This window comes from Salmo trutta, chromosome 17 (assembly GCF_901001165.1).
Source record: "Salmo trutta chromosome 17, fSalTru1.1, whole genome shotgun sequence".
NCBI classification, from domain to species: Eukaryota; Metazoa; Chordata; class Actinopteri; order Salmoniformes; family Salmonidae; genus Salmo; species Salmo trutta.
Window position 1 is genome coordinate 50904350 of NC_042973.1, and position 15748 is coordinate 50920097.

General features: G+C 42.9%; 1 protein-coding gene across 2 annotated transcripts in view; it reads right to left on the reverse strand.

The window, feature by feature from the left end:
* LOC115152360 (periphilin-1) overlaps window positions 1-14996 on the reverse strand; it is a 44369-nt gene extending 29373 nt beyond the window's left edge. The window contains exons 1-6 of one of the 2 annotated variants that reach the window (XM_029697149.1): window positions 14816-14996; window positions 14445-14713; window positions 13933-13986; window positions 10688-10752; window positions 10220-10456; window positions 9941-10011 (exon numbers count right to left, since the gene is read on the reverse strand). In XM_029697149.1, the coding sequence (XP_029553009.1) occupies window positions 9941-10011; window positions 10220-10456; window positions 10688-10752; window position 13933 (374 nt within the window). In that variant the 5' untranslated portion in view covers window positions 13934-13986; window positions 14445-14713; window positions 14816-14996. The other variant, XM_029697150.1, reaches the window with a different exon arrangement.
* Between the last annotated feature and the right edge of the window lie 752 nt (window positions 14997-15748).

The following is a 15748-nucleotide window of genomic DNA, read 5'->3' on the forward strand; positions in this document are numbered from 1 at the left end:
TCCTAGAATTTCTAAGCAAACAGCTGGAGGCAGGGCTTTCTCCTATAGAGCTCCATTTTTATGGAATAGTCTGCCTACCCATGTGAGAGACGCAGACTCAGTCTCAACCTTTAAGTCTTTACTGAAGACTTATCTCTTCAGTAGGTCCTATGATTAAGTGTAGTCTGGCCCAGGGGTGTGAAGGTGAACGGAAAGGCTGGAGCAACAAACCGCCCTTGCTGTCTCTGCCTGGCCGGTTTCCCCTCTTTCCACTGGGATTCTCTGCCTCTACCCCTATTACGGGGGCTGAGTCACTAGCTTACTGGTGTTCTTCCATGCCGTCCCTGGGAGGGGTGCGTCACTTGAGTGGGTTGAGTCACTGACGTGGTCTTCCTGTCTGGGTTGGCGCCCCCCCTTGGGCTGTGCCGTCGCGGAGATCTTTGTGGGCTATACTCGGCCTTGTCCCGGGATGGTATGTTGGTGGTTGGAGATATCCCTCCAGTGGTGTGGAGGCTGTGCTTTGGCAAAGTGGGTGGGGTTATATCCTACCTGTTTGGCCCTGTCCGGGGGTTTCATCGGATGGGGCCACAGTGTCTCCTGACCCCTCCTGTCTCAGCCTCCAGTATTTATGCTGCAGTAGTTTATGTGTCGGGGGGCTAGGGTCAGTCTGTCACATCTGGAGTATTTCTCTTGTCTTTTCCGGTGTCCTGTGTGAATTAAAATATGCTCTCTCTAATTCTCTCTCTTTCTCTCGGAGGACCTGAGCCCTAGGACCATGCCTCAGGACTACCTGGCTTGATGACTCCTTGCTGTCCCCAGTTCACCTGGCCGTGCTGCTGCTCCAGTTCCAACTGTTCTGTCTGCAGCTATGGAACCCTGACCTGTTCGCCGGACGTGCTACCTGTCCCAGACCTGTTGTCCCAGACCTGCTGGAACCCTGACCTATTCACCGGACGTGCTACCTGTCCCAGACCTGCTGTTTTCAACTCTCTAGAGACAGCAGGAGCGGTAGAGATACTCTCAAAGATCGGCTATGAAAAAGCCAACTGACACTTACTCTTGTGTTGTTACTGACTTGTTGCACCTCGACAACTACTATGATTATTATTATTTGACAATGCTGGTCATTTATGAACATTTGAACATCTAGGCCATGTGCTGTTATAATCTCCACCCGGCACAGCCAGAAGAGGACTGGCCACCCCTCATAGCCTGGTTCCTCTCTAGGTTTCTTCCTAGGTTTTGGCCTTTCTAGGGAGTTTTTCCTAGCCACCGTGCTTCTACACCTGCATTGCTTGCTGTTTGGGGTTTTAGGCTGGGTTTCTGTACAGCACTTTGTGATATCAGCTGATGTAAGAAGGGCTATATAAATAAATTTGATTTGATGAAGTTGAAGTAGGCTGTGATTCGATGATAAATTAACAGGCACCGCATTGATTATATGCAACGCAGAACAAGCTAGTTAACTACACATGGTTGATGAAATGATTAGGTTAACAAGTGATTAAGATTGATAGTTTTTTATAAGATAAGTTTAATGCTAGCTAGCAACTTATCGTGGCTCCTTGCAGCCACAAGGTCCTTTTGATGCTGCACTCGCGTAACAGGTGGTCAGCCTGCCACACAGTCTCCTTGTGGATTGCAATGTAATCGGCGTCCAAAAAGGCCGATTACCGATTGTTATGAAAACTTGAATCGGCACTAATTAACCGGCCATGCCGATTAATCGGTCAACCTCTACACCGTATATCTGAATAAAATACTGTCCAACCTTTATAACCAAATAGTTCTAATCCAAAGATTAGCCTAGATGATTTATTGCCCCTCTCTAATGAGTCAGACTCAACCATCCCTAATAAAACTACCCTACAAAAAGGACTTATGCAGTTGTAAAACTAATAACATATGCACTCAATTGCAGGGACAAACACCTTCAAAAACGTTTCCAAACCACGCACTCGTGTGTGTGTGTGTGTGTGTGTGTGTGTGTGTGTGTGGTCTGTAGTATTCTTCTCCCTAGAACGTCTATGCCTGCGGGTAAACATGGTCGTCCAGGCTATGGGCTCCTCCACGACCTCTTCCTCCAGCTCCTCGACATCTTCCTCTGCAGGCTAGAACTTGTTGAACAGGATCTGGGTGGATCTTCTCCAAACAGTCCCTTAAAACCTCTTGGGGCTATGTGGGACGCTAGCGTGCCACCCGTGGCGCACCCTATCAACAGCAGGTGCATTTCAAGAGCGGCAAATTTGAAACCAAATAAATGTCAAAATTCAAATTTTTCAAACATACAACTATCTTACACCCTTTGAAAGATAAACATCTCCTTAATCTAACCACGTTGTCCGATTTCAAAAAGGTTTTACGGCGAAAGCATAAAGTTAGGTTATGTTAGGAGAGTACATTGACAATAGCTGTGTGTAATGTATTGTCAATTCAAAGACAGGCGTCACCAAAACCATAAAATCAGCTAAAATTATGCACTAACCTTTTACAATCTCCATCAGATGACACTCCTAGGACATTATGTTAGACAATGCATGCATTTTTAGTTCTATCAAGTTCATATTTATATCCAAAAACAGCGTTTTACTATGGCGTTGATGTTCAGGAAATCGTTTCCCTCCAATAACCGGCAGTCAAGTCTGCACAACAAAATAAATAATTAATATTAGAAAACATTGGTAAAATATTATATTGTCATTCAAAGAATTATAGATTTACATCTCTTGAACGCAATCGACTTGCCAGATTTAAAAATAACCTTACTGGGAAATCACACTTTGCAATAATCTGAGCACTGCGCCCAGAAAAATACGCTTTGCGATACAGACTCACCGCCATGTTGGAGAGATCTAAAATCGAAAATACTATGTAAATAATCCATTACCTTTGATTCTCTTCCTCAGATGTCACTTCCAGGAATCCCAGGTCCATAACGAATGTAGTTTTGTTCAAAAAAGCTCATCATTTATGTCCAAAAAGCTCTGTGTTGTTAGCACATGATCTAAGCCAGCCGGACTTCACTTCATGAACGAGGGGAAAAAATATATTTACGTTCGTTCAAACATGTCAAACGTTGTATAGCATAAATCATTAGTGCCTTTTTTAACCAGAACATGAATAAAATTCAAGGCGGACGATTGGGTTCTCTTTGAAAACGTATTGGAACGAGAGTACCCAACATGAACTCGCACGCCAGGTGTCTAATGGGCCATCACCGTTCCAAGGCTCTTGTTCGGTCAGATCTCACAGTATAAGACTCAAAACACTTTGTAAAGGCTGGTGACATCTAGTGGAAGCAATAGGAAGTGCCAAAACATTCATCAGCCCCTGTGTTTTTCAATGGCATAGGCTTAAAGGCAATTCAACACATCAGGTATCCACTTCCTGTCAGAATCTGTCTCAGGGTTTTGCCTGCCAAATGAGTTCTGTTATACTCACAGACACCATTCAAACAGTTTTAGAAACTTTAGGGTGTTTTCTATCCATATATAATAAGTATATGCATATTCTAGTTACTGGGTAGGATTAGTAACCAGATTAAATCGGGTACATTTTTTTATCCAGCCGTGAAAATACTGCCCCCTAGCCCCAACAGGTTAAGGCTGACCGGGGCATCCAGAAGACTCCTAGTTTGGCAGCTCAATCAGCGAGCCAAAGGTGGCGCTCTGCTGCCATTGTTGCTCCCATGGCACATCCCAGGTCCTCAGCTATGAACGGGGAGCCTATCATCGCTTTCTCTGTGGCCTTGGTGAACTCAATGATCATGTCCTGGTCGATAGGTTTGACGATCTTAATACCAGTGTCCTTGTCATTAGGTTTGAGGGTGTTCACTTTCCTCTCAACGCAGAGAAAGGCTATATATCCTTCCTCTGTCTTTTTGTCCATGACCATACAGGCACTATGGACGATCCCAGAAGCAGTACAGGGACCAGATGGAGGCAGACCGTTTGCGGCGCAAGTGTGTGTTTATTCTTTCCCCGTGTACACACTTGGTTCAGCAGACACTCTGTCACCATACAGGGACCAACTACAGAGGTCATGGTTAACCGTTTGCGGTGCAAGATTGTCTCTTCTTTCTCCTTGTGGTACACACTTCCAGTATTTATGGCACTCTGACGGTTCATCTCAACAACTGTTCAGAGGAGACTGCATGAATTGGGCGTTTTGGTTCCAACCACTGTCTTTGTGAGACGCAGAGTAGGTAAACGGATGATCTCCACATGTGTGGTTCCCACCGTGAAGCATGGAGGTGGTGTGATGTGTGTGCGTGCTTTGCTGTTGACACTGTCTGTGATTTATTTAGAATTCAAGGCACACTTAACCAGCATGACTACCACAGCATTCTTCAGCGATACGCCATCCCATCTGGTTTGCGCTTAGTGGGACTATCATGTTTTTCAACAGGAGAATGACCAAACACACCTCCAGGCTGTATAATGGAAAGGGGGATACCTAGTCAGTTGTACAACTGAATGCATTCAACTGAAATGTGTATTTGGCATTTAACCCAACCCCTCTGAATCAGAGAGGTGCGGGGTGCTGCCATAATCAACATCCACGTCGTCGGCGTCCGGGGAACATTGGGTTAACTGCCTTGCTCAGGGGCAGAACAACAGATTTCTACCTGGTCAGCTAATGGCTATTTGACCAAGGAGAGTGATGCATCAGATGACCAGGCCTCCACAATCACACGACCTCTACCCGACTGAGATGGTTTGGGATGAGTTGGACCGCAAAGTGAAGGAAAGGCAGCCAACAAGTGCTCAGCATGTCGGAAATCCTTCAAGACCATTGGAAAAGCATTCTTCATGACGCCGGTTGAGAGATTGCCAAGAGTGTTGAAAAGCTGTCATCAAGGCAAAGGGTGGCTACTTTGAAGAATCTAAAACGTATTTTGATTTGTTTAACACTTTTTTGGTTACAACATTATTCCATATGTGATACTTCAGAGTTAATGTCTTCAGTATTATTCTACAATGTAGAAAACAGTACAAATAAAGAAAAACTGTTGAATGAGTAGGTGTGTCCAAACTTTTGACTTGTACTGTATGTATTTTTTATTTTTTTACCCAATAGGTGCTCTTCTTTGCGAGGCATTGGACAACCTCCCTGGTCTTTGTGGTTGAATCTGAACTCAGTGCTCAACCTTACAAATAATTGTATGTTTGGGTTACAGAGATGAGGTAGTCATTCAAAAATCATGTAAAACACTACTATTGCACTTGTTAAGCACATTTTTACTCCTGCTTATTTAGGCTTGCCATAACAAAGGGGTTGAATACTTATTCACCCAAGACATTTAAGCTTTTCATTTTTAATTAATTTGTAAATTACGAAAAACATAATTCCACTTTGATAATATGGGGTATCGTATGTAGGCCACTGACCAAAACATCTCAATACAATCCATTTTAAATTCAGGTCGTAGCACAACAAAAAAGTGGAAAAAAGGGGTGTAAATACTTTCTGAAGGCACTGCATGACATGCATTATCTGAATTAGGCCACAGAATCATACCTACGGAGGAACGGCTTCTGTGGAGGAATTTTTTTGTGTCTTTGAACTTCCGAGTTGGTTTAACGTTAGACCAGAGCAAGCTAACAAGCTTGTGTGTGCAGAACAGCACTATAATTAAAAACACGTCTTACCTTTTTGTAGTTAATAAATCCAATGTGAAACGTGATACCTATAGTATCCCTACCAAGCACTGAAAAAGTCAATTCATTCTTCTCTTATTAAAACATCTCTCCCTAATTTCTGAATGACACTTGTAACGTTGTCAGTAGGCTATAGTTAACCTATGCTTCAGAGGGGAGGAGTAGGTAGACTAAACACACACACACCCACTGGCGAAGATTTCCAGCTGGCAGGCAGACGCTGGAATAAGTTTGAGTGGCAGAGTGAAAGCTTTGCAAAGGCTTGTTATTGTGATTTTTGTGGGATTGGAAAAAAATGCCCGGAGCATAAAATAACGTTAGCAACTAGTGGCCAGCGAAGATTCCAAATCTGAATCACATCCAAACACTATGGCGAGAGCTGAAAACAGAAGTTGGCGGAGGGCATTCCTCAAACGTTGAAGAATTAGAGCAGTTTGCTGCTGAAAAGTAGGCCAAATTGCCAATAAAAAGGTGCAGTAAGCACATTGATGTGTACGAGAACCGTTTGTCTGTAGTTATCTTGTTTGTCTTTATTTTCTAAATAATAAATTGTAAACTTAAAAATGTACTAAAATACATTTGGTTCTGCAATGTTGAAAATCTAAAAAGGCGTGGAGAACAAAAGTTTTTTCAATGTCAACTTATTTTTCAAGAAATGGGGAATTATTTAATGTCCAGGTAGCAGATAATGGACCTTATTTAGTTCTAACTTGGAAAAGTCTGTTAATTTACAATTGTACAATTTATGCTCCCCGCATATAAAAACCAAAGATAGAAATTACTATGATTCACAAGGTGGAGGATCATACTGCCTGTAGCCTACTGTACATGGTAAGCAGGTGCGCACCAAAAAAGGCACTTCACTTTTTAGTATGGGAAACGGCTGTGAGGATTTTCCCACAATATTCACAACAAAGACACAGAGAGCAATAGTAATGGTGTCTTTTTTGTAACTCTGCCATGGTTCGGTGGACAAAGCCTATGAGAGAAGGGAGGTTTTGTAGGGGTTTAGGATGAACGGCGAAAATAAGGTCTGTGGTAAACACAGGTTTAGGACGTCATACGTTTTGTTGATTTAAGAGAAAGTCATTCAGGAATGTTTTCTTGGGGTGCTCCAAGTTACTATTATATGCGTTTCTGTAATTAAGAAATTGGTAATACACTACCTTTAAGAAAAGTGCAAAGATGTCAATATATTTGGCCGCAACTGTATAAATGAACCAAACAGCGGCACCTGGTTTTCATGACCCCTGCTTGAACTGAGGGCCATGTCCCAAACAAAGATCAGGCCTAACAAGGCCTCCAGCATTTACGCCCCCCAGGCACGTTTGAAGTAGCCAAGGCTCAGCCTGCCAAATAAAGTTAATTACCACCATTGCAGTGAGTGAACCTACATCTGCAGTGCTTCTACATCTGCATTGCTTGCCGTTTAGGGTTTTAGGCTGGGTTTCTGTATAGCACTTCTGCTGATGCAAAAAGGGCTTAACAAATACATTTGATTGATTCCTCAATAAAAACTCACCTCACGTCTTTCCATAAGAAAGCTATGAAAAAGGAATTCTGTGGTCACTACACATAAAATGTCATCTTTTGAAGAAAATTCCTAGTTGTAATTGTTGATTAAGTAGGTCTATAGCTGCATCTTCAAATCAGTTCTTCCAAATATAGGAACAGGTTCTCTAAAACGCAGGTTATATCCTTACAAACCAAAGAGAAGAAAACACGCTGATCTGAGAGCAAGCTTAACCAAAAAAATAATAAGAATCTGAGCAACTGGGTGTCATAGTCCCACCTGCAATAACAGGAAAACTAAACACTAGCTCTTTCAGGTCCAGGAAGAAAGACAACTGCAGAATACCAGAGGGGGAAAAGGAGACCCTGGCCTGATGAAGCTAGAAAGTATTCAAGAGGTTCTGAGAGAGTCTCTCTCTACAAGGTCAGCATCCTAAATGGCACCCTATTCCCTATAGTGCACTACTTTTGACCAGAGCATCTGCACAGGGAATACGTTGCCATTTGGTACTCAGCCTCCCTCTACAAGGTCATGCCGTTAAAGCCAATCCATTACATCGAAAGCGTTACACAAAAATTAAACATGAAGTTAACTCATTTTGAAAACAAATAACATGAAACCCAATATCAATTTAGGTAATTGGTTTTAGTCATAAGGTTATTACAGCCAATGCCTCCCTCTCATCTTCCTGAATAGTGAAATCAATAATATATCATTGCAATCAGCCCTGTGCACAAATATATGAGTGCACTTAATGGGATTCCCATTTCACTCATTATCTGGTATCGTCGCATGAGGTCAAGAGCTCCACAATGGAGCAGATTGAGCAATCCACCCGCCACCGCCCACCTGCCTCTATTGCAAAGGCACACCTGCAGTGTGCACCCCCCTTCAAAATGTATGTGTGGGAGTCTAGTGAAGGCCCATGAAACAGCAGCCCCCAGGCCTCTGTCTTGTGTTGAGGGGAAAGGGATAAGGGCGTGGTGCTGGAGAGGCCTTGCTGTTCATCTGGTGTCTGGCCACCTCAGTCTTCAACACCTCCGGCCAGGGGAGAGAGACCCAACAAAGAGTTCCTGACCGCTGCTTCCTGTGGGCTACACTGCAAGGGTGAGGCCTCCAGTCAACCTCCTTACCACACTAATGGCGGAAAAACGGACCCAGATGCCCGCCTGCTGCCATGTCAAAACCACACCACGAGTCTCTCTTTTAGGCTCCATTGCAGCTCCCTTGACTTGTAGGCAATGACAACGGTGAACCAACTAGAACCAACGTGGGAGACAGAATTGCAAATGTCGGTGATAAATATGTGAGGTGTCATACTACGGATCCTAAAAATAATTGGATTGGTTGCAGTAATGAAGGAAGAGTTGAGAAACTAGACCATAGTTAGCTTGCTCTCCCACAGAAGACAGCATAGAGAGCATGTACACTGTACAGCGAGTCTGAGGAGAGCTGAGAGTGCGGTAGAGGTTGTCTGGCTGGAGGGGGAGTGGTTAGCGGCCCATATGGTTTTCCTGTGGGGGTTTAGCCTTGTTGGCTCAATGAGTTGACACTGGTGCCCTTTGTCCCTGTCTGGAGTCTGGTATGACACTTGGGTAGGAGTGAATGTGGAGGGGTGGGTCTTGGCCTGTGAACTGTTGGCACTCTGTATTGGGTCACTGCTAGACGGCTGTCTTGGCAGCACAGGGGCAGAGCAGATCCACTGGCTTTAGCTGTGCTCTGCGTGGGGGTCGAGCTGACAAGCTCCCCAAGGCAAGGAGTCTGGTGGTTGATAAGTGGAATACGGTATGAAACGAGAGCCAAGAACCTACTCTCAGTCTTCCCCGCCCAATACCTCAGAGACAGGTTGGCAAATTCGCTTCAGTGTGTTTTCAAACCCTCTTCAAAATCTGTGACTGTGCGATATATTTCAAATGTAATATCTTGAGTGGGGATTTACACTGAGTACACAAAACATTAATAACACGTGCTCTTTCCATGACAGAGTGACCAGGTGAAAGCTAGGATCCCTTATTGGTGTCACTTGTTAAATCCACTTCAAACCAGTGAAGATGAAGGGGAGGAGACAAGTTAAAGAAGGATTTTTAAGTCGAGACATGGATTGTGTATGTGTGCTATTCAGAGGGTGAATGGGCAAGACAAAAAATGTAAGTGGCTTTGAACAGGGTATGGTATAAGGTGCCAGGTGCACCGGTTTGTGTCAACAAATACAACACTGCTGGGTTTTTCACGCTCAACAGATTCCCATGTGTATCAAGAACGGTCCACCACCCAGAGGACATCCAGCCAACTCGACAACTGTGGGAAGTATTGGAGTCAACCCTGTTGAACGTTTTCAATGCCTACCGAGCTGCAATAATAATAATAATTTGAGTTTAATCAATGCTACATGTTGTGCTTTACACAAAGACACATACATCATTTGAAAAATGCTGCTCAAAAACGTGGTTAGAGAGGCGAGCCAACAACCAGCAAATCCTTGATGCCATTGCCTACCGTTGTGCCCTTAAGCAAGACACTTAACCCCCCACAACAGCAGCTCCCAGGGCGCCCAGTGTGGCAGCCCCCCGCACCACTCCAAAACCTGTATATACTTGTGTCTTTCGGAGGGGACCTCGTGTGCAATTGACCAATAAAGTGATCCTAATCATTATGGTGGCTTCAGAAATGTAGAACTCTGCTGCCATCTGGTGGTTCATAGTATAGAATCACCACAGTATTTTAAACAGGTCATTATCATAAACTTCAACGTCTCTCAATCTTATAGATGTGGTCAAGCCTGATTTACCTCATCTCTCCTTGACGGCCCATCTGAGAATCAACTCTGGATCCTCTGTAGTACGGATCCCTGTAGTCCTCCTGCATACAAAGGCAGAGCATGTGTTGAAATGTGTGTGAATAATACAAGACTGCTGAAAAAGACAATCTACTGATAATCAACATACATTCAACAGCTAGGCTACCACCTAAACGGTCCGTTTTAAATAAGTCCAACTGCAAAGAAAGTAAACTAAATCTTAGTTTTCTGAGATCAATATGACAAAGGTCATTATAAAGCTTCACCAACCTGTCGGGGAGTTGGGGAGTTCCTCCCTCGGATGCTCCCGACAATGTCACCATGGTGTCCACGATCACTTCCTGTGTGAATGTTGTCGCTAGGGTATCCTCTATGGTCATCGTCATGGTAACTTTGAATGCCACCATACCGCTTTGTTTCATATTCAAATTCTCTGTCATATTCTTGCTCCGGTCTTGTCACAGCAGTTCTCCTCTCGACAACATTCACAACTCTCAGGTATGTGCCCTAAACAAGAAGCATTACGACATGGATTAGTTTCTTTCAAAAACACAAGTGCAGAGAGACAATCTACTTTATGCATGAACGAATAAGTACATCTCTTTACATTGACAACTCCATGAAGCATGGTCGATGGCCTAATAAACACTCATGATGATAATACACACGCGAAAATAATATTCACCGTCTGCCCAAAGAGTGCATTGTGCAAAAGTGCTTGAATGACCAGTCACTTACCGCTCTCTCTGAAATAAGCTCATCAGTGGCCTCTCTGATTCGGCTTCGGTCTCGCCTGTACGCCACTGCAAGTAAGGGACAACAAGCATACAATCACAGCCTTGACAATAATTAACACAAAGGGACGCAAACTAAAATGTGTTAACTGTCCACAAGTAGCTGACGTCTCAAACAAGTACGTACACTAATGCGGCGTTCACATGCCTGTCGGAGTAATCGGAAGTTCGGAGCTCCGACTGGGAAGTTTCACTTGAACGACCCTCCAAGTCATAATTACAAGTGGAAAACTCAAAGAAAATGTTGTTACAAGAGTTGTCAAGTTGTGACGTTTCACCACTGACATTTCAACTTTTTGAACAAAAGAGGACAACAAATGGGTTTGCAGAGCAGGTAAAAGTAAAATACTTCTCATTCCTTCTTGGTATGGCGGCGACTGCTAGTCAAAACAGTTATTTGGGCTCCACGGGAACATCCAGGAAGTCTGGGTGCAGATGGAGCGAGTGAGGCAGTCCACGAAACTCACTAGCTGTGCTCTTGCGATGGGTTGTAAAATCATTGGCTGCAGAGCAACTCTGCTGTCCTCAGAACTGGATCATTATAAACTGATTCACATTTTCACCTCCTCCTCCCTTGTTAGGCCTAGACTACTATAGGTCTTGTAGGTAGGTGGCATGTTCCTAGAATAATATGCATATAGGCCTAAGCCAACTACGCATAATTTCTTTCACAAGCTTTCCTCAGCTGTAGCCTAAGTTTTTTTCCCCTCTTCTCCTCATTAGATTTTTCCATCTTGGTATTGTTTGCTCAATTTCAGTTCTTGTGGCCGAACATACAGTTGAAGTCGGAAGTTTACATGCACCTTAGACAAATACATTTCAACTCAGTTTCACAATTCCTGACATTTCATCCTTGTAAAAATTCCCTGTCTTAGGTCAGTTAGGATCACCAAATTATTTTAAGAATGTGAAATGTCAGAATAATAGTAGAGAGAATAATTTATTTCAGCTTTTATTTCTTTCATCACATTCCCAGTGGGTCAGTAGTTTACATACACTCAATTAGTATTTGGTAGCATTGCCTTTAAATTGTTTAACTGGGGTCAAACGTTTTGAGTAGCCTTCCACAAGCTTCCCACAATAAGTTGGGTGAATTTTGGCCCATTCCACCTCACAGAGCTGGTGTAACTGAGTCAGGTTTGTAGGCCTCCTTGTTCTCTCACACTTTTTCAGTTCTGCCCACATATGTTCTATAGGATTGAGGTCAGGGCTTTGTGACGGCCACTCCAATACCTTGACTTTGTTGTCCTTAAGCCATTTTGTCACAACTTTGGAAGTATGCTTGGGGTCATTGTCCATTAGGAAGACCCATTTGCGATCAAGCTTTAACTTCCTGACTGATGTCTTGAGATGTGGCTTCAATATATCCACATAATTTTCCTGCCTCATGATGCCATCTATTTTGTGAAGTGCACCAGTCCCTCCGGCAGCAAGGCACCCACACAACAGGATGCTGCCACCCCCGTGCTTCACGGTTGGGATGGTGTTCTTCGGCTTGCAAGCCTCCCCCTTTCTCCTCCAAACATAATGATGGTCATTATGGCCAAACAGTTCTATTTCTCCAAAAAGTACGATCTTTGTCCCCATGTGCAGTTGCAAACCGGAGTAGGGCTTTTTTTAATGGCGGTTTTGGAGTAGTGGCTTCTTCCTTGCTGAGCAGCCTTTCAAGTTATGTCGATATAGGACTCGTTTTACTGAGGAAATAGATACTTTTGTACCCGTTTCCTCCAGCATCTTCACAAGGTCCTTTGCTGTTGTTCTGGGATTGATTTGCACTTTTCGCACCAAAGTACATTCATCTCTAGGAGACAGAACGTGTCTCCTTCCTGAGCGGTATGACAGCTGAGTGGTCCCATGGTGTTTATACTTGCATACTATTGTTTGTACAGATGAACGTGGTACCTTCAGGCATTTGGAAATTGCTCCCAAGGTTGAACCAGACTTGTGGAGGTCTACAATTTTTTTTTCTGAGGTCTTGGCTGATTTCTTTAGATTTTCCCATGATGTAAAGCAAAGAGGCACTGAGTTTGAAGGTAGGCCTTGAAATACATCCACAGGTACACCTCCAATTGACTCAAATTATGTCAATTAGCCCATCAGAAGCTTCTAAAGCCATGACATCATTTTCTGGAATTTTCCAAGCTGTTTAAAAGGCACAGTCAACTTAGTGCATGTAAACTTCTGACCCACTAGAATTGCGATAGAGTGAATTATAAGTGAAATAATCTGTCTGTAAACAATTGTTGGAAAAATGACTTGTGTCATGCACAAAGTAGATGTCCTAACTGACTTGCCAAAATCAGTTTGTTAACAAGACATTTGTGAGTGGTTGAAAAACAAGTTAATGACTCCAACCTAAGTGTATGTAAACTTCCAACATTCAAAATAAATCTGTGAATGAGTATAGCACAGAATCCAACTTTCATAATTATTCCCATAGAAAAGCTGCAACTTTAGGACAATAAACACTTTATAGGAAATTTGGAAAATACTCTTCATAACTTTAATTTGTCTTTTAAGATATTTCAGTGAGTAGGATTAGGCTTTTAGTCGTTTGGTTTGTAATGGCAAGGAGGGGATTTTTTTTTTCAGACTTGAATGCATGTATCATTTGTTTTAATGCTTTGCTCAACTTTCAGGTTTGTTCAAACTTCTCACTAGATTTGTATCTCTCTCTCACTCATTATTAGCGTAGGCCTCCCATGTTTATGGGTTATTCAAAAAACTTAAACTTTCGGAGATTCATTCATTCATTCGTTCGTTTGATCATGAATACGGTAACCACGACAGCCCTACTTGTGTGACAAGAAGCTGCAATCCTATGGTCGGCAACTAAATCCTTGACGTTTCGCCTGTGAACTGTTAAATAGGAGACTGAGGTTGCGCTGACATCAAGCTAGGTAAAATCCTATTGGTTGAAGAATTGGTCCGACTTCAAAAGCAACTAAACACAATCATGTCGGAATACCCAGTTTCCCACAAGCACATGAATGCCTCATTAGACAGTACACAATGTAGTGTGTGCACTAGGGATACTTAAGTAACGTTTATACTCTGACAAACAGAGATTGCAAATCAAACTATGAAAGTATCTGAGCTAGGCATCAGGGTTACAGTACAACTGTCCCTTCATATTGTGCACACTGATTTTTCAGTTACTGTGGTGTGGTAGAGCTGTAGCTAACTTACTCCAAGTTGCTGAAGGGCTCCTCAATGTGGTGTGGGACGTGGAGAATGTAAAACCTGCAAATATTGATGAATATTTAGGAATTATTGAGTTGTCTATGGAGTGTATTGACACAAATGTGGTTGATATTCAAAAACTAGGATACAAGACACAGAAAGAAAAATTGCACATGTAAACAAAATCAACTGGGGCATATTCATTACGACATCTCTTAAACAGAAGGACCTACCTGAATTACGCCACACAGTTGCTAACGACAGAATTCAGGCAGCTAGGGCCCTCAGTTTAATTACGTTTCCTTCCGTTTCGCAACAGTGTGTAATGAATACGACCCCGATGATTAATAATGTTTCTATATGAACATCCCAAGTCAATTGCAATGATAGCGTCTCTCGCTAGTAATTTACAAACAATTGGATAGTTACTGAAGTTAGCCTAGCTAGCTTGCAAAGAGATGCTGGCCAATGCTAGCTAGCGTACACTGAAGCTGTTGTTGCTAGGAAAACCAACTTACCAGTTGAACGTGCTCTGTGTATTAGTATTAAAGGTAGTCTTGCACTTTTTGCGATAAAGTAGTAGAGTTTTTTTTATATAGTTCCAACCCTTTCTGCATGTGCAACATTTGACAACAAACACCACGAGCAAAATTCAACCTCTTCCTCGTCAGTGTTTGATTGGCGACGTGCAGTATGTTACGCGGAGTTTACCGCCGCCTATCTTCTTCTTCGACCTTTTTTTCTTCGGCGGCGGTTGGTATCCAACATATAACTCTCTTCTACTTTGCTTGAATAAAAATAAAAAATAATAAAATAAACAAATACCCTACCATCTAACACTATACTCACAAAAAATGTAATAATTATAATAAATAAATAAACATCATACTTCGGGCCAACAGCCTGAAAGGACGGGATACCGCCACTTAACACACCCTTCCGATGTCAAGTCTCGCACAACCAAATACCTCTCTGCAGCTGCCACCGCCACCTCAATTTTCAGAGACTTACGTTCCGTCCCTGCAGTACAGTTGATAACCTTTGCTATAAAGGCTAAAAATCCAATCTTACTGAAACATATATTGGGGTGGCAGGTAGCCTAGTGGTTAGAGCCTTGGGCCAGTAACTAAAAAGTTGCTGGATCGAGTCCCCGAGCTGACAAGGTAAAAATCTGTCGTTCCGCCCATGAACAAGGCAGTTAACCCACTGTTCCCTGGTAGGCTGTCATTGTACATAAGAATTTGTTCTTAACTGACTTGCCTAGTTAAGTAAAGGTTAAAAAAAGCACTTGTTTGTTTATCCTTCTGTACTGGTAGAAATCCACTTTGCAGGATCCCTCCCATCTTCCTCTACATTCTTTTTTGCCTCAGCATATGAAAACTTCTGCACTACTCTAACCCTGGAAACCTGAACCTGAACATTTCTGATCCCCAGCCCCATGGGTACCCCTACAATTAACACATACCACTACTTTCCCCAATGTTACACATTCCTTTGTCTCATGCTCTTCTGCACACTTCTCACACCTAGGAGATTCCCTCCTACTCACTGCTGCCACATGCCCATAAGCTTGACATTTACATTTAAGTCATTTAGCAGACGCTCTTATCCAGAGCAACTTACAAATTGGTGCATTCACCTTATGATATCAAGAGTGACATCATTGATGTATACAGAGAAGCGAGTCGGCCCGAGGATTGAACCCTGTGGCACACCCATAGAGACTGCCAGAGGTCCAGACAACAGGCCCTCCGATTTGACACATTGAACTCTATCAGAGAAGTAGTTGGTAAACCAGGCAAGGAAATCATTTGAGAAACCA